Source organism: Oncorhynchus keta, chromosome 19, assembly GCF_023373465.1.
Source record: "Oncorhynchus keta strain PuntledgeMale-10-30-2019 chromosome 19, Oket_V2, whole genome shotgun sequence".
NCBI classification, from domain to species: Eukaryota; Metazoa; Chordata; class Actinopteri; order Salmoniformes; family Salmonidae; genus Oncorhynchus; species Oncorhynchus keta.
In genome coordinates this window covers 69,573,682-69,591,840 of record NC_068439.1, presented here as the reverse complement: position 1 = coordinate 69,591,840, position 18,159 = coordinate 69,573,682, and the positions used below count along the sequence as shown (strand labels likewise).

The 18,159-nt window shown below is 44.5% G+C and overlaps 1 protein-coding gene across 4 annotated transcripts in view; it reads right to left on the bottom strand.

Annotated features, from left to right (window-relative positions):
• Window positions 1–17,806, bottom strand: part of LOC118398784 (filamin-A-interacting protein 1-like) — a 29,999-nt gene extending 12,193 nt beyond the window's left edge. Inside the window, exons 1-4 of one of the 4 annotated variants that reach the window (XM_035794487.1) lie at window positions 17,046–17,806; window positions 3,532–3,810; window positions 2,082–2,258; window positions 1,621–1,799 (exon numbers count right to left, since the gene is read on the bottom strand). In XM_035794487.1, the coding sequence (XP_035650380.1) occupies window positions 1,621–1,799; window positions 2,082–2,258; window positions 3,532–3,804 (629 nt within the window). In that variant the 5' untranslated portion in view covers window positions 3,805–3,810; window positions 17,046–17,806. Of the gene's footprint in view, window positions 1–1,620; window positions 1,800–2,081; window positions 2,259–2,982; window positions 3,277–3,531; window positions 3,811–17,045 lie in introns of those variants that run through there. The other 3 variants (XM_035794485.2, XM_035794486.2, XM_052471147.1) reach the window with 3 other exon arrangements.
• Between the last annotated feature and the right edge of the window lie 353 nt (window positions 17,807–18,159).

Below are 18,159 nucleotides of genomic sequence, written 5' to 3'. Positions count from 1 at the left end.
AATGGTGTTGGCGTATACCAGTCATAAAAAATATTAATGCGAGTAGACCGCTGATTGGCCAGTTTAGGATGACATCATCCTCCATGAAGAAATAGCAAGTATTTTTTACAGTTTGTTTCAGATACAAGTTTTCTGTTTTTTTTAATACATCTTTTTCCATTTATACTTTGGCCACAAATTCGAGTATAGGATGGGTCAACAACATTATTTAGGTATGAGTTAACAGAATATGAACTTTTAAAAGTGAGATTTTCACTGGACAGTTACTTTAAAGACATAGCCAAAAACATAGTTGGTCTCACAGTAGGATAAGTGTATTTGATGGGAAATGACAGCTTGTTAATAATAAAGGTAAATGGGTGTGTTATTAATATAACAGCAATGCCATTAGAAAAGTAATCTAAGTAATATTGCCATAATACTGTGAATCATAGCTATAGCAACATGTATTTCACTATGTCAGTACCTCTTCTATATGGTGTGTTCATTGACAATGGTTACGTCAGTGCTCTCCAACCCTGTTCCTGGAGAATCAGATTAGTTACAACGGGGGTTGGAGTGCAAACCTACAGGAGGGTAGCTCTCCAACCCTGTTCCTGGAGAATCAGATTAGTTACAGCTGGGGTTGGAGTGTGAACCTACAGGAGGGTAGCTCTCCAATCATGTTCCTGGAGAATCAGATCAGTTACAACTGGGGTTGGAGTTAAAACCTACAGGAGAGTAGCTCTCCAGGAACAGGGTTGGAGTGCAAACCTACAGGAGAGTAGCTCTCCAGGAACAGGGTTGGAGTGCAAACCTACAGGAGGGTAGGTCTCCAGGAGCAGGGTTGGAGTGCAAACCAACAGGAGGGTAGCTCTCCAGGAGCAGGTTTGGAGTGCAAACCTACAGGAGGGTAGCTCTCCAGGAGCAGGTTTGGAGTGCAAACCTACAGGAGGGTGTGTGTGTGTGTGTGTGTGTGTGTGTGTGTGTGTGTGTGTGTGTGTGTGTGTGTGTGTGTGTGTGTGTGTGTGTGTGTGTGTGTGTGTGTGTGTGTGTGTGTGTGTGTGTGTGTGTGTGTGTGTGTGTGTGTGTGTGTGTGTGTGTTTTGGTTTTACTATCTATGTGGGGACCAGAAGTCCTAGCAAGGCAAGGAAAATTCTGACAAGTTGGGACATTTTGCCGTTCCACACAAGGAACAAAAACTATTTTAGGTTTATAGTTTAGGGTTAGAAATGGGTTAGAATTAGGTGTTAAGGGTTAGGTTTGGGATTAAAGTTAAGTTAGGTTTAGGGTTAGGGAAAATAGAATTTGGAATGGGAATCAAATGTTTAGTGACCACAAGGATAGGAAAACAAACGTGTATGTGTGTACGTGTGTGTACGTGTGTGCGCGTGTGTGTGTGTGAGGCAGAGAAGAGCTGTAGCATGGCATCAGAGCAGATGGCTGTGGTGTGTGACGCTGTGATAGTGACGCCAACCCTCTCCCATCATGGCCGAGATTGATTTCTCTTTCATCCCTCATCATGTCCTGTTTCTCAACATCCCCGTGACACACAACTGATTCTGTAGTAAACATGATGTACATACTCGCATGGAATGAGATAGGAACAGGCAAATCTCACTCACACACACTTCCCCTCACCTCTCCCTCTCCTGTTCCAGTAGGTTGGTGAAGTCATCACTCTTGTTCATGAAGTCGGTGTGTTTGCGTTTCTCAATGTCCAGCTCGTTAACCGTGCGGCGGTGACACTTCTCAGCTAGCAGCAGCTGCTCCAGCATACGCCTATAAGTCTCGCGATGCTTGTCCTCCAGCCGGTCCAACTGATCAACATATTAGAGGGTCTTCAATGTCAACCACCATGGTTTTGTCCCAAATGGAACCCTAATACCAAATTAATGCACTACTTTTGACCAGGGCCCATATGGTCAAAATTAGTGCACTAATTAGGGAATAGGGAGCCATTTGTCTGACTCATTCATACACTGGTATCTATCCAATATATTAAACATTAAACATTGACTTGTTTATTAGCACAGCTAATGGCTAGCTATATTTAATCTATATTCATTTTTATATACATTTCTATCGTGGCACTGCCTTACCTCTTGCATGGGCATCTGGTAGACGTCGTCCCCTAGCGTTGAAGTGTTGTTGGTCAGTAGGCTGTCTCTCTGCAGGGCCTGGAGGGGTTTGATTGGGGCAGCTGAGCCGTAATGGGCCTCCAGGGCTTCGGGTTGGGTACGCTCTGACTTCAGCATGTGGATGATATCCTCTCTGGCCTACAGACACGAGGAGCAGGGGGACACGTTAGGTCACCTAAGAACCATTTAAACAGAGAGACAAAGACAATAACCTTCTTTTTACTTTGATATTCTTTATTCGAGATGACAATAAAACCACTTCAAACTGACAGATGTGGCTTTGTTATTGTGATTAGAGAATGAGTTTTTTTTTAAGTGGTTTATGAGCTGTCAGAATGGTTGGAGAATATCCAGGAGAAACCATATACAATTATTTGGAAGTATGATCATCATATTGACATGACCACAGGGTGGGGCAACTATTGAAAATAAACAGTCAATTTTATGGTGGTTTTTTCCAGCACTGTGATCTTAACTCTCCCCACAGGGTGGCGCTGTTCTAGTCAGACCCCTGAGTGTCTCCTTTTATTCAAATGCAATTTTCATAACACAGGCTGTTTCTCAAATGGCACCCTATTCCCTATGTAGTGCACAACTTTTGACCAGAGCCCAAAAGTAGTTCACTATATAATGTGCCAGTTATACAACAATACCTTTCTTTATCGTGACACCACTGTACTATCATTAGTCATTTAGATAGTATGAACCATTCTTCAGTGTTGATCAGACATTCAGAGCATGTTGGATTTCAACATGTTCAGGGTTACATTTCAACATGTTCAGGGTTACATTTCAACATACGGTGTAGTAGGAGGGCATGTTGTTTACCCCAAGTTGCAACTTTGGAAAGTCATCAACACACCTAAACAAATCAGCTGGATGGAGCGAGGGTTGAGGATAGAACTGACAGCAGCAGCAGCCCTCTCTCCCTGGAGGTTTGTTTAGAAGTGGAACTCTAAATGGAACTCTTTAAGCAGCAGGCTTAACACTGGACAGCCCCTAGTGGTCTCTGCTTCTTGCTCATCGGGATCTGCAGAGTGGGGCAGGGTTGGAAGGGACCAGAGTTCATGGCCGATGACACTGAGGTTGACTCCCCAGCAGTGAGTCAGTAGGATGACTCCTGGTTACACTAACATGTCAAGCCTGACACTGAGATGTTACCACCTGCCAAATATAACCAAAACTACTGACCACAATGTTAGCAGTTAGCACACAGCAGCACAGTGTGAAGAAACTCTGATTGCATTCCAAATGGAACCCTATTCCCTATATAGTGCACTACTTTAAAAAAAAAAAGACGTTTTTTTTACCAGAGCACTGTCAAGGGAGTAGGGCGCCCTTTGGGACGCAGAATGTTAGAAGTTGCAGTAGCTAGCACACAGCAGCACAGTGTTAGTGGCGAATCTCTCACCTGCACCTCCCCCTCCATGACCCCCAGCAGACGGAGAAAGTCCTCCTTAGAGAGGTCCGTCACCCATGCTGCATTCTGTTGTCCTCTGCTGCTCTCTGGGGTTCTCTGGGGCCTTTTCACCTTTCCAGGCTCCACTGTCTGGATCCTCCCCTCTTTCTGTTTCTCTAGTGTGTTCTCCTCCTCCTCTTTGGTGAAGGCTTTGGTGGGCTGGGTAACCCGGTTTATCTGTCTGTCATCTGGGCCCTCCATGGCTGTGCTGCACCTGGACCGCATTCTCACCTTCAGGGGGAAAACGGACCACAGGGACGACAAGAATTGCACTTTGTCTCTGTTTTTTAAACTTTCAAATGTATGCCAAGCAAAAACCATTTATCAAATTTTAACAAACCATATAACTCTATGCACAAGGACTACTTTCAACAATTTCCACAGAATTTTACAAAAACTAATTTAGTGGAAGAACTGTGCAGAGCAAACTTTGATGACGGAATTATGGTAAAATCTCCCTCAGGGTTTTATGCGACCACGTTTTCCAAAGACTTAAATATCTGCTCAGATTCAAGATTCAAAGATGTCTGCAGAAAGAATGGGGTGTCAGCTATGACATTGACACCTTGAGTTTGAAAAAATCTCTTATGGTTATTGAATTACAGTAAGTGAAGTGGATTTACACCCGGGAATGGAATTATGGTAACGGAATTACATCATGGGGCCCTGATCTGTACTACACATGAAATGCATAATTATGCATATTAGTGTCATTCCCCTTAAGTTTCACAAGTTTTAACATCAGAGCAGAGCAGAGAACAGTATAGTTCAGAACAGTACAGTATAGTTTAGTACAGTAGATTATTGTTCAGTACAGTAGAGTGCAGTATAGTAGATTATAGTTCAGTAAAGTAGAGTTTAGTACAGTACAATAGACTTTACTATACTCTACTTTTCGTTACTGTACTGTGCTCTATCACTGTGCTGTGCAGTACTGTACTGTATTGTACTCTACTGTGGTCTACTCACTGTACTGTACTTTGCTATCAAACATGTGAAACTTAAGTCAATGATAGGTTTAGTTTTGGTCCCAGACCGGTCCGTTTGTGAATGTTAACATCAAGACCAGGGTGGACTGACCAAATTTCAACTACTTTTCATCGTCCATGGGCGTCCGGTGTTGGTTGGTGCTCAGTAGGTGAGAATGCTGGTTACAGTAAATGGAAAGAGGGCCCTCTCTTAAATTGCTGTTATTGATTGTGAATACATTTACATTTACATTTAAGTCATTTAGCAGACGCTCTTATCCAGAGCGACTTACAAATTGGTGCATACACCTTATGACAACCAGTGGAACAGCCACTTGCATCTAAATCTTGTTGGGGGAGAAGGATTACCTACCCTTACTTACCCTATCCTAGGTATTCCTTGAAGAGGTGGGGTTTCAGGTGTCTCCGGAAGGTGGTGATTGACTCCGCTGTCCTGGCGTCGTGAGGGAGTTTGTTCCACCATTGGGGGCCAGAGCAGCGAACAGTTTTGACTGGGCTGAGCGGGAACTGTACTTCCTCAGTGGTAGGGAGGCGAGCAGGCCAGAGGTGGATGAACGCAGTGCCCTTGTTTGGGTGTAGGGCCTGATCAGAGCCTGGAGGTACTGAGGTGCCGTTCCCCTCACAGCTCCGTAGGCGAGCACCATGGTCTTGTAGCGGATGCGAGCTTCAACTGGAAGCCAGTGGAGAGAGCGGAGGAGCGGGGTGACGTGAGAGAACTTGGGAAGGTTGAACACCAGACGGGCTGCGGCGTTCTGGATGAGTTGTAGGGGTTTAATGGCACAGGCAGGGAGCCCAGCCAACAGCGAGTTGCAGTAATCAAGACGGGAGATGACAAGTGCCTGGATTAGGACCTGCGCCGCTTCCTGTGTGAGGCAGGGTCGTACTCTGCGGATGTTGTAGAGCATGAACCTACAGGAACGGGACACCGCCTTGATGTTAGTTGAGAACGTCAGGGTGTTGTCCAGGATCACGCCAAGGTTCTTAGCGCTCTGGGAGGAGGACACAATGGAGTTGTCAACCGTGATGGCGAGATCATGGAACGGGCAGTCCTTCCCCGGGAGGAAGAGGAGCTCCGTCTTGCTGAGGTTCAGCTTGAGGTGGTGATCCGTCATCCACACTGATATGTCTGCCAGACATGCAGAGATGCGATTCGCCACCTGGTCATCAGAAGGGGGAAAGGAGAAGATTAATTGTGTGTCGTCTGCATAGCAATGATAGGAGAGACCATGTGAGGTTATGACAGAGCCAAGTGACTTGGTGTATAGCGAGAATAAGAGAGGGCCTAGAACAGAGCCCTGGGGGACACCAGTGGTGAGAGCGCGTGGTGAGGAGACAGATTCTCGCCACGCCACCTGGTAGGAGCGACCTGTCAGGTAGGACGCAATCCAAGCGTGGGCCGCGCCGGAGATGCCCAACTCGGAGAGGGTGGAGAGGAGGATCTGATGGTTCACAGTATCGAAGGCAGCCGATAGGTCTAGAAGGATGAGAGCAGAGGAGAGAGAGTTAGCTTTAGCAGTGCGGAGCGCTCCGTGATACAGAGAAGAGCAGTCTCAGTTGAATGACTAGTCTTGAAACCTGACTGATTTGGATCAAGAAGGTCATTCTGAGAGAGATAGCGGTAGAGCTGGCCAAGGACGGCACGCTCAAGAGTTTTGGAGAGAAAAGAGAGAAGGGATACTGGTCTGTAGTTGTTGACATCGGAGGGATCGAGTGTAGGTTTTTTCAGAAGGGGGTGCAACTCTCGCTCTCTTGAAGACGGGAGGGACGTAGCCAGCGGTCAGGGATGAGTTGATGAGCGAGGTGAGGTAAGGGAGAAGGTCTCCGGAAATGGTCTGGAGAAGAGAGGAGGGGATAGGGTCAAGCGGGCAGGTTGTTGGGCGGCCGGCCGTCACAAGACGCGAGATTTCATCTGGAGAGAGAGGGGAGAAAGAGGTCAGAGCATAGGGTAGGGCAGTGTGAGCAGAACCAGCGGTGTCGTTTGACTTAGCAAACGAGGATCGGATGTCATCGACCTTCTTTTCAAAATGGTTGACGAAGTCATCTGCAGAGAGGGAGGAGGGAGGGGGGAGGATTCAGGAGGGAGGAGAAGGTGGCAAAGAGCTTCCTAGGGTTAGAGGCAGATGCTTGGAACTTAGAATGGTAGAAAGTGGCTTTAGCAGCAGAGACAGAGGAGGAAAATGTAGAGAGGAGGGAGTGAAAGGATGCCAGGTCCGCAGGGAGGCGAGTTTTCCTCCATTTCCGCTCGGCTGCCCGGAGCCCTGTTCTGTGAGCTCGCAATGAGTCGTCGAGCCACGGAGCGGGGAGGGGAGGACCGAGCCGGCCTGGAGGATAGGGGACATAGGGAGTCAAAGGATGCAGTAAGGGAGGAGAGGAGGGTTGAGGAGGCAGAATCAGGAGATAGGTTGGAGAAAGTTTGAGCAGAGGGAAGAGAAGATAGGATGGAAGAGGAGAGAGTAGCGGGGGGAGAGAGAGCGAAGGTTGGGACGGCGCGATACCATCCGAGTAGGGGCAGTGTGGGAAGTGTTGGATGAGAGCGAGAGGGAAAAGGATACAAGGTAGTGGTCGGAGACTTGGAGGGGAGTTGCAATGAGGTTAGTGGAAGAACAGCATCTAGTAAAGATGAGGTCAAGCGTATTGCCTGCCTTGTGAGTAGGGGGAAGGTGAGAGGGTGAGGTCAAAAGAGGAGAGGAGTGGAAAGAAGGAGGCAGAGAGGAATGAGTCAAAGGTAGACGTGGGGAGGTTAAAGTCGCCCAGAACTGTGAGAGGTGAGCCGTCCTCAGGAAAGGAGCTTATCAAGGCATCAAGCTCATTGATGAACTCTCCGAGGAACCTGGAGGGCGATAAATGATAAGGATGTTAAGCTTGAAAGGGCTGGTAACTGTGACAGCATGGAATTCAAAGGAGGCAATAGACAGATGGGTAAGGGGAGAAAGAGAGAAAGACCACTTGGGAGAGATGAGGATCCCGGTGCCACCACCCCGCTGACCAGAAGCTCTCGGGGTGTGCGAGAACACGTGGGCGGACGAGGAGAGAGCAGTAGGAGTAGCAGTGTTATCTGTGGTGATCCATGTTTCCGTCAGTGCCAAGAAGTCAAGGGACTGGAGGGAGGCATAGGCTGAGATGAACTCTGCCTTGTTGGCCGCAGATTGGCAGTTCCAGAGGCTACCGGAGACCTGGAACTCCACGTGGGTCGTACGCGCTGGGACCACCAGGTTAGGGTGGTCGCGGCCACGCGGTGTGGAGCGTTTGTATGGTCTGTGCAGAGAGGAGAGAACAGGGATAGACAGACACATAGTTGACAGGCTACAGAAAAGGCTACGCTAATGCAAGGAAATTGAATGACAAGCGGACTACACGTCTCGAATGTTCAGAAAGTTAGGCTTACGTAGCAAGAATCTTATTGACTAAAATGATTAAAATGATACAGTACTGCTAAAGTAGGCTAGCTGGCAGTAGCTGCGTTGTTGACACTACACTAATCAAGTCGTTCCGTTGAGTGTAATAATTTCTACAGTGCTGCTATTCGGGGGGCTAGCTGGCTAGCTAGCAGTGTTGTTTACGTTACGTTGAGTTAAAAGAACGACAATAGCTGGCTAGCTAACCTAGGAAATCGCTCTAGACTACACAATTATCTTTGAAACAAAGACGGCTATGTAGCTAGCTATGTAGCTAGCTACGATCAAACAAATCAAACCGTTGTACTGTAATGAAATGAAAATGTGATACTACCTGTGAATGCGACCGGTTGAGTTCTATTCAGTAGACGTTGGCTAGCTAGCAGAGTCTCCTACGTTAAGGACGACAAATAGCTGGCTAGCGAACCTCAGTGAATTAAGATAATCACTCCAAGGCTACACACACTAAACTACACAATTATCTTGGAAACAAAGACAGCTATGTAGCTAGCTAACACTGAACTAATCAAGTCGTACAGTTGAGTGAATAGCACTACAGTGATGCTAATCTGTGTGCGTTAGCTAGCGTTGCTAGCTCCTGGGCGAATAGCAGTGAAGGCTACGTTAGGGCGACGAAATACGAAATACGATAATTATGCAATTATCTCTGATACAAGGACGGCTATGTAGCTAGCTAAGAAGAATGGCTAATAGGTGTGGGACCCAACCTAGTGAGTGAGAATGGTCTAGAAGAATGTTCTCATGGGGACTTTTAATAACATCTGGAACCAAATGAATATTATGAGGCAAGTAGCTATAATATCAACTGTGTTCTTCTAACCTGGATAAACTAATATATTCAGTGTGATGTTAATGCATCAAAAAACAGGTGACCTTGAGTGGTAGGCTATATAAACCCACACCAATACAGGACTGCCATGACTTTACAGTATTCATGTGTAACTCTAATCTCTTTCAACAGACACCTCCTCACTATGCTCAATTAGCCTGGGGACAAGGTTACTGTAATTGTAACTACAGTATATGTAGTGGGTTAGTTACTGCCTTTACTGCTGCTTGGACACTCTGCACTCTGCACTTATAATAAAAGAGAAACGAGGACATTTCCTGGCCAAGCACTCTTGGCCCCCAACTGTGCCAGCCAAGTCAGATCCATTGTTTCCATTGTCCTACAATCTAGAGAGCCAGAGACAGGCTTTCCATCATCTCACACCAGGGAGCTAGGATACAGTGGGCCTGGCCTGGCTGGCCTTGTTTGGACATTGATCCGACCAGTGTGTTTGTTGTGTCTCTGTATTTAGAGTCTAAGGAATGAGTCAGCTTCAGAAGCATCATTATCTCTATGTATCAGAGGTGGATCACGCAATATACTCATAACAGTTGGGCGTTTTTGATTGAATATGGAAGATAAATAGATGAAAAGTTGTTTGAATCAAAATAATCAACTCTCATATCGGGAGTCGTGCTTTGGGACAATGCCAGGGATGATGATGATGATGACACATCATCAACACAATAGCCCAGACAGCAGACACAGACACAGGGGATCCATAATCTGTGGTGAGGATGCTCAGGGAAAGAACACGATTAGGCCAATTCTTCTGAATGGGGCCAAAGTGCCCCAAGTTCGCACAGTCTCGGATGAAAGAAGTGTGTGACTCAGACTGAGAGAATCTTGTCAGCAAAATAGTAGCAGCTACTTTAGAGCTGGGCGTTAATAGTCGTTGTTTCAGGGGAGATGCCAAGCGTTCTCGCAGGTACAGTCATGGAGCGTCAGTTTGATTTGAACCAAAATGAAGAAATGTGGAAAGAAAATAAAGCATTGCATTGGGGTGTTTAACTAAAGGTTCTGTATCGAATATCTTGAACAGGCTCTGGGGAAAGGGTGGTAATATTTACGATGTTATTCAGAAGTTGCTTCAAACCATATGAAGTCAGCCACTACAACGTACATGTTCTCCTCTATCTCATGCCCATCCTTCAATAACAGTGAAGTTAAAACAGAAAATATAACTACTATTTGCTGTTGGTCACAACTTGTATTCCACTTATAGGGATGTGATCATGCCAGGCTGGTGTCCCCAATTTACACTTACGCTCATGGTACAGCATACCATTATGTCTGTCCCAAATGGCACCCTATTCCCTACATAGTGCACAACTTTTGACCAGGGCCCATTGGTAATAGGGTGCCATTTGGGATGCGACCTACAGATGTAGGATCTTAATTTGATCATCCTGTTTCATAAAAACTTATATTTTAAACTTGTGGTGTATTTGAGGTTTAAAAAGGCATTTTTGTAATTTTCACTTTGAAATTTCAGACTTGATTTCCCCTTAACCCCTACAAAAATGTCCATGAATTATAATCCACATAATAATTGCAGGATTATTTTCCTGCTATAGCAAACTGGCTCAAATTACAAACTGGCTCAAATTACTACATTTGTATGTGAATTCTCTGCCCATGAAAAGAGGGAGGTAAGTAAGGGCAAGACCCCTATTTGTGAGCTGGACCTTGGGCTGGGCAGCATGTACAGCTGTCTGCTGGTGAAGTTTTCTGTAAGTATTTATAGTGGACCCCATCCCTCCACTTGTGCAGTGGGACCCAGAAGGGGAAACTCCAAAAGACTATCACTTTATAAGCCATCAGCATTCTAAACAGATGACAATACTTCTACCCCACAGCTGTAGGTCTCACACACACCAGCCACCAATTGTAAATAAATCTTCGCTGTTGCTTGTCAGACTGGGTTGCAGTGCTCATATGATCACACAATTGCTAACTCACTAATTCGCTCCTATGATTCTCTGCACACATTTTTCAAGATTTATGCTACATCGTCTAATATTCAAAGATCCATGCTATTCATAGAAACAAATGGTGGATAATGATAGCATAATGATAGCAGGATTTCTTATAAGCTTCTGGGTTAGAGTTCTTCTCCTTGAAAGCGGCAGCTCTACCCTTTAGCTCAGTGCGAATGTTGTCTGTAATCCATGGCTTCTGGTTGGGGTATGTATGTACAGTCACTGTGGGGACGACGTCCTTGATGCACTTGTTGATAAAGCCAGTGACTGATGTGGTGTACTCCTCAATGCCATCGGAAGAATCCCGGAACATATTCCAGTCTGTGCTAGCAAAGCAGTCCTGTAGTTTAGCATCTGCTTCATCTGACCACTTTTTTATAGACTGAGTCACTGGTGCTTCCTGATTTAATTTTAGCTTGTAAGCAGGAATCAGGAGGATAGAATTATGGTCAGATTTACCAAATGGAGGGCGGGGGAGAGCTTTGTATGCGTCAATGTGTGTGGAGTAAAAGTGATCCAGAGTTTTTTTCACTCTGGTTGCATACTTAACATGCTGGTAGACATTTGGTAAAACGGATTTAAGTTTCTCTGCATTAATGTCCCTGGCTACTAGGAGCACCGCCTCTGGGTGAGCATTTTCTTTTTGCTTATGGTGGAATATAGCTCATTGATTGTTGTCTTAGTGCTAGCCTCAGTCTGTGGTGGTATGTAAACAGCTTCAAAAAATACAGATGAAAACTCTCTTGGTAGATAGTGTGGTCTACAGCTTATCATGAGATACTCTACCTCAGGCGGGCAAAACCTCAAGACTTCCTTAGATGTTGTGCACCAGCTGTTGTTTACATATATGCATAGGCCCCGCCCCGTGTCTTAACAGAGGCTGCTGTTCTGTCCTATCGATGGAGTTTATAACCCGCCAGCTGTATGTTCTTAATGTCGTCGTTCAGCCAAGACTCGGTGAAACATAAGATATTACCGTTTTTAATGTCCCGTTGGTAGGATATAACTGCTTTTAGTTCGTCCCAAGTCCAGGTGTGCTTAATGATGGGGAGCAGGTGCACGTAATGATGGTCCCTGGACGGTGGTTAGTAGACCGGCGACATCAAGCACTGAAGAGGGGGAGCGGGAGTAGGCATGACAAACAGGTGCTGGCAGCTGTCCAAATCCTCCCCACTTGAATTTGTAGCTATTAAAAAAATGCCTTTGAAATGGAATTATATTCACCTATGCATGTGACTGAAGACTCCCAATGTGACTAAATATTGGAAGAGGTACATTGATTGTGGAGAGACTTTATTTTGAAGACCTAAAATCCAATCCTGCTGCTGTACAGTAACTCGGAGTGAAGGGGAGAAAAAGCAGCGTAACCAAAGTTAGAGGCGTAACTGACCATACACTTGCCATAGCTATACTCATCTGAGAATAATAATGGTGATAATATGCTGAGTAGATGTCACCCCATTTCCAAAAGCTAAATATTATGTTGTGGTCGTCTTGACAACCCTGTATGGGGTACACAGTACAGAGAGCTGTGTTCAACATCAGAACTTCACACAGCTTTGCACTTCATTTATCAGATGATTGAGTGAGCTCTCTCTGGGAGTCTGCTTTGCACCATGTTGTATTCATGAGTTCAGCTGCCACTGTCAGTAAGTACCACTGCCAGCTGGGGTTGGGGGGAGGGAACAATCCAAACAAAGCTATCAAAACTAAAACAAAGTTACGATAAGTCACTTCTAATGAGAACACAGCTCGAATGGAACCCCCATGACTCTGTGCAGAGATTCTGGTCACCTCTGGGGTAGACTGATTAGCTACAGCATATTATTATTCAGTCTCCCTCTGTGAGACGCATATCACTGAGAGTTTATAGGTTCAAGAGGTCACTCTGTCTTTTTGATGTCACAACTCTCTGTAAATGCAGTGGAAAGCAGTCACTTCCTGAAGTCTCCTACCTATCAGGACCAAGACAACCTTGTGACCAAAGGTCAGGTGGGGTCACGGGTGACTCAGGGTCCAGACCAGGGTGGTTAAACAAAAGTCTGTGAAACTCTGTACAAGAAGGAAAACTGTCTCCATGGGTTCAGACAGACAAAGTTATAGACTGTGTAAATAGAACAACATTGTCATCTGGTTATATGCATCTGGTTAGGTTACATATTCCACAACGCCATGTGCTGTATCAGTTAGTAATGCTATGGTTTGTTACACCAAATAAAAATGTCCAGACCACTGATATACATTTTACTAAACCTCTGGGGACAGCTTACCACTGTGTAAATGTAACTCGGCAGACCTCAACACACTACACTGTACAAAGATATAGTCCGCTGTTAATATTGAGCGCTTACTGCATTAAGTGCTGATGTATACAGTGGACTGGGAATAGAATATCACTGGGTCCTGGTCAGGTTCCAATCTGTAGTATTTCAGATGTTAATCTCACTTCCCCCCTGGCCCGCGCAGAACCCACCTGCTAGTGTTGGACCCCCACATACACTCATACATATAGTACACCTCTACAATCATCTGTAGGGCTTCCAACATTGGAGTTGGACAGAATGTATTCTTACTCTTATCAGAAAAACAAAGGGGAAGATTAAATGGTTTCTGAAATGTCAGGGTTATCAAGATAGCCTTATAATTTGAAGGAGCACTATCTGGTAGTCTGAGTCACAGAAGAGACTTCTGTGATTCGTAGAGTGGTATATTTGAGTTGATGATCCACATCCTTTGGCAACATTACATGACATAATTATCTGCCACCTTACAAGGGTATGTGAAGTCCGACAATGAGTGAGCAGCAGGGTTCATGGAAAGGCTGGTATAAAATTAGAAATCAGACTCTTGACAAAGTTGTAAGTTCTAAACAAGAAGCCAGGTCAGGGGTTTTAGCAGGAATCAGATTGACCATAACTTGACTTCCCCTAACATCATCATGCCTCTCCTCTTACAATCCCATTCAATTCCCAGTCAAACAGCAATGAAAATGAATGAGCAAAATGTATGGCATGTTTGTATCTATCTTTGCAAGCCTATGTGCTCATGTCTAATACGTGGCTATGGGTCTAGCAAACTGACATCATTGGCCAGCTGCAGTCCTCTGTCAAGCTGGCCAGTCTCAAATGCCTTTCTAGTGGAATGACGATGAAGTCACTTCCCTCAAAGCGAGAGACGAAGAGACATCTACGAGGGAGAGTGAAGGAAGGAGAAAGGGGGAGAGAGGAAAGTGTGTGAGCAGGGGGATTAATGCTAACTGTGTGTTTTATTATTTTGGTATTTACAGCCTATTTTCTCCCTAAGCATGAAACACTCAACTATTTGGTTGTCATCAGTTTCACAGAAAACACATACACATAACCTCTGTAAGTCAGGATAAATAGGACGAGGACTAAATTCTTGCAAGAAAAAAAAGACAGCTCACAAAATTAACTTATCTTACAGTAAATATAATATTTTTTTCTAAATAACATGCTAATAAGTCTTTATATTAGTAAAGGTGAGTTGAAAGATGTGTTATATTGCGAACACAAATTTCAAATGGTCCCTCATTCAGGTGAAAATACACATCGTACAGCGGCTCTTACAAAGCTGAATTGAATCAGCTGACCTGCTATAATTTCATTCCCTTTGTTAGGAGCAGTCCAATAGCAAGGGCTGGAAATGATTCTGTGTTGCCTCAGATGCAGCTGTTCGAGCTGATAATGAGTGAAGAATCCAGAGACGCTCTAAATTGCTCTGTGTATGTGCGTGTCTGTGTGTGTGTGTGTGTGTGTTTGTGCATGTCTTGGTCCTGCTGTCTATCCCACGTAACTCACCTTCCATTCTTCAGTGTGTAGGCAAGCTGGATGATTCCATGAAGGGTGGGTTGATATGGAATGTTAAATAGCATGGTGGCAGTGCATAGCTTCCATTGATCATGTTCTATGAGGCTCTTGAGGGATGTAAAATCACCCACAGCATTTTGCTGACAATGGGTTATTCACTCAAACGATCACATCAGTCATCTCCATTCAACATTCTTGAGATACTTTTTTTTTAAGGAAGTGCACATACTGATCTATGGCAGACAGAGATAATAAAGTAATATTTCACTGGTCTCTGACAGACAGGGATAATATTAATATTTCATTGTGATATCCTATCTGGTAAGAAGGCAAATGTAATCCATCTCTCTCTAGTCCCTTATTTTGTTGTCATGAGAACAGAGGTGCTGTTGTTATGAAACCAAACATGAGGACCTGCACTGCTGTTTCCATCACTGGAAGATTGCTGAGCTAAATTAGTTAAGTGATCTCATGGTTCACTGTCTTATCACTTGGGCTTTGGCTGCCAGTGAAGTGATGCCACCGACACACAGTAAATCAGATGATTTAGAGACAAGTGCTGCCAGAGAAAGTTACAAGACCACAAGGGAATGCAGAATGACAATCTGAGTTCTAGACAGAATGGAGTAGAGGAGAGACATCCACAGGCAGTCATTTTACTTAACCTTTATTTAACTAGGCAAGTCAGTTAAAGAACAAATTCATATTTACAATGACGGCCTACCCCGGCCAAACCTTAACGACGCTGGGCCAATTGTGCACCGCCCTATGGCCAATCACGGCCAGTTGTGATACAGCCTGGAATCTAACCAGGGTCTGTAGTGACGCCTCTAGCACTGAGATACAGTGCCTTAGACTGCTGCGCCACTCGAGAGCCCCTGAGTTTCCGAGTGTTCATACATAATACCCGTTAACTACCCAATGTGTCAATAATCTGTCCAAAAAGGTACACTCCATTAAAATCATTCCAGCTTGTTAATGGAGATTAAGGAGGACGTGTAAAATTGTCCAGAATAATATCCTTATAAATTACCCAAAAAATGAGATCCTTGTAAATTGCCCTCTCAGAAATTGGCATTTATATGCAACAGGACCTCACTATGTCTTTAGTTATTCTGAACTCTATTGGCACTGTCAAAAATATATCAAAACAAGCTGACCTATGAGCTGTCTATTACAAATGACAGACATTTTAAACCCCTTGCTCATCCCCCACATAACACACAGGATTTCTGTGTGGAGTTCCTATCACCGATGACAATGATGTGATGACGCAAAGCCACTGAAGCCCTCTCTAATCCGCATGGACAGCAGACATTTATTGTATCATCACGGAGAGGAAAACTCTTTAGATCTGATTCAAAATAACTTACAATAAAATCAGTGGGAAAAGTTATTAATGAAAAGTTCCTTAGAACGCCTAGGGATGAATGGTACCACAGGCTGGCAGAGCCCACATCATACAGTATATGCCATTTAACAGATGCTTTTATCCAAAGCGACTTACAGTCATACATTGTACATAGTATGCGTGGCGCTGGGAATCAAACCCACAACCCTTGGCGTTGCAAGCGCCATGCTTGACCGACCGAGTCACATGGGACCACTGGCTGCCACTGGAGTAACAGAAGGGGTGAGGCAGCTCCACTGTTCACTTTGTGCCTTCAAACAGAGGGGGCGCTCATGGAAGAGCTTATCAGAATAAAGCCCTTTGGGTACAGCTTTTGTTTTCACCTGGGAAAACGTCTAAGTGGAGAGACAAGATATTATCTGTCCATGTAATGTACTGTATGTCTCCTTAGGTTAAGAAGGAGAGATATTCGTGAACACAAAGTACTTCAATTTAACTTGTTCAACTTGTTCTTAGTTCGACTGTTATTCAACTTGAACACGTTTGACATGTTTCAAAGATTTTCACAGTCCTGAGAAAGTTGAACAACCATTGCAGTGGTCGGCAACAGGTGGCCCGTGGACCAAAAACCAGCATGCCATCGTTTTTTTTGATAATAAAAGATTGAAAATCTAGAGAGAGAGGGAGCTAAAGCTTTCTTCTGGTAAAATATGTAATCAATTAACCTCCTAATGTATCATTTCCTGAGTTGAGCCTGAACCGGACATCAGAACCAGTGGCAACAAAACTAATGTTCTTTACCAACTCACTGATTCACAATGTGTTCCACTCTGACCCATTCATGATTGGGTCAACCTCTACACACATGGGTTAATGGATGTTATCAAGAATGAATCAACACTGAACCATGGACTGAAACAGAAACGGCATGTATGTTTAATTCTAAGTAACATCTTATTCATTATGGAGAACTACTGTCTATAAAGCCATTCTCAGTAGACACAAGTCTTTCACGAAGTACAGCAGTGAGTGTAGCAATTCATTCCACTTTATGAATGGAATTTTTCCTTACCTGTTCTAAATGGTTCCAAATCACAGGTGATGACAGGTTAAAAGGTGAATATCTGAGTTACTGAGAATCAAGTCCCACAGTAAAAACAGTGTCTCCTCAATGTCTCAATGCACTTCAGTTACCTTGACTGTGTGTGTCAAAAAGAGACAGCATGATACAGCTAGATTTGTCAAAAGATATCCATCCTCTCTCCTGTTACTCTTCTCTTCTACCTTGCTTCTCCTCTTCTCTCCTGTCAAAGTTACAGAGGCAATGAAAAGCCGTCTGAAGATAAACCCCAAGCTTTGTCCTAACCCAGGGGTTTGGGTCAGCAGAGTCACAGTGAGGCGGTGAGTGAGTGAGTGAGTGAGAGAGAGAGAGAGAGAGAGAGAGAGACCAGCAGACAAGAGGAGGTGGTCAGAGTTGCTTTAACTGTCACTTTTTGCCACAGTTTTCCCTTCAAATAGAGATATCCAGAGATAGATGGAGAGGAGGGTAGATGCTGTAAGTGCATACAGCCTTTGTCAGAAGCCAAGACCCTGCCTTTTCCCCTGTTGTTCCTGGGCAGGAGAGTGTAGAACTCTTGAGTGTAGTGGGGAACTATATATAACAAGTGTTCTCAGTCACTCATGGCTGTTAGCAGCTGAGCAGATTGAAGGAGGCTTTTCCAAGCCTCTCAGACAGCTGAACTATCCCACTCTGAAGCAGGCAGGGGAAGTCCAGCTCAACCACTCCCACCAGAGCAGAGGCAGAGCTCAATCTCTTCCTGGTTAGTCAATGCAGTCATCTTTTCTAAGAAGCAAATGAGAAAATTGCAGATAAATAATATGAGATCACCATTTTGCCTTCAACCATTTAAGCAGGGTTGGGGAGTTACTGATTACATGTAGTCATCTGATTACAAACAAAGTATTGCCCTGTAATCAGTTACATTACCAGCAAAAATATTGCAATCAGATTAAGAATACTTTTGAAAAACTAGATGATTACTTCTTGGATTACTTGTAAATTCAGGAAGTATGTTTGCATAAAAATGTATTATGACGCCTTCCTGCCTTCAAAATGACACCTGAGCGAGTCTGACCACAAGTCAGAGACCACTATGATGACACACCAAATGATGAGCACAAGTCAG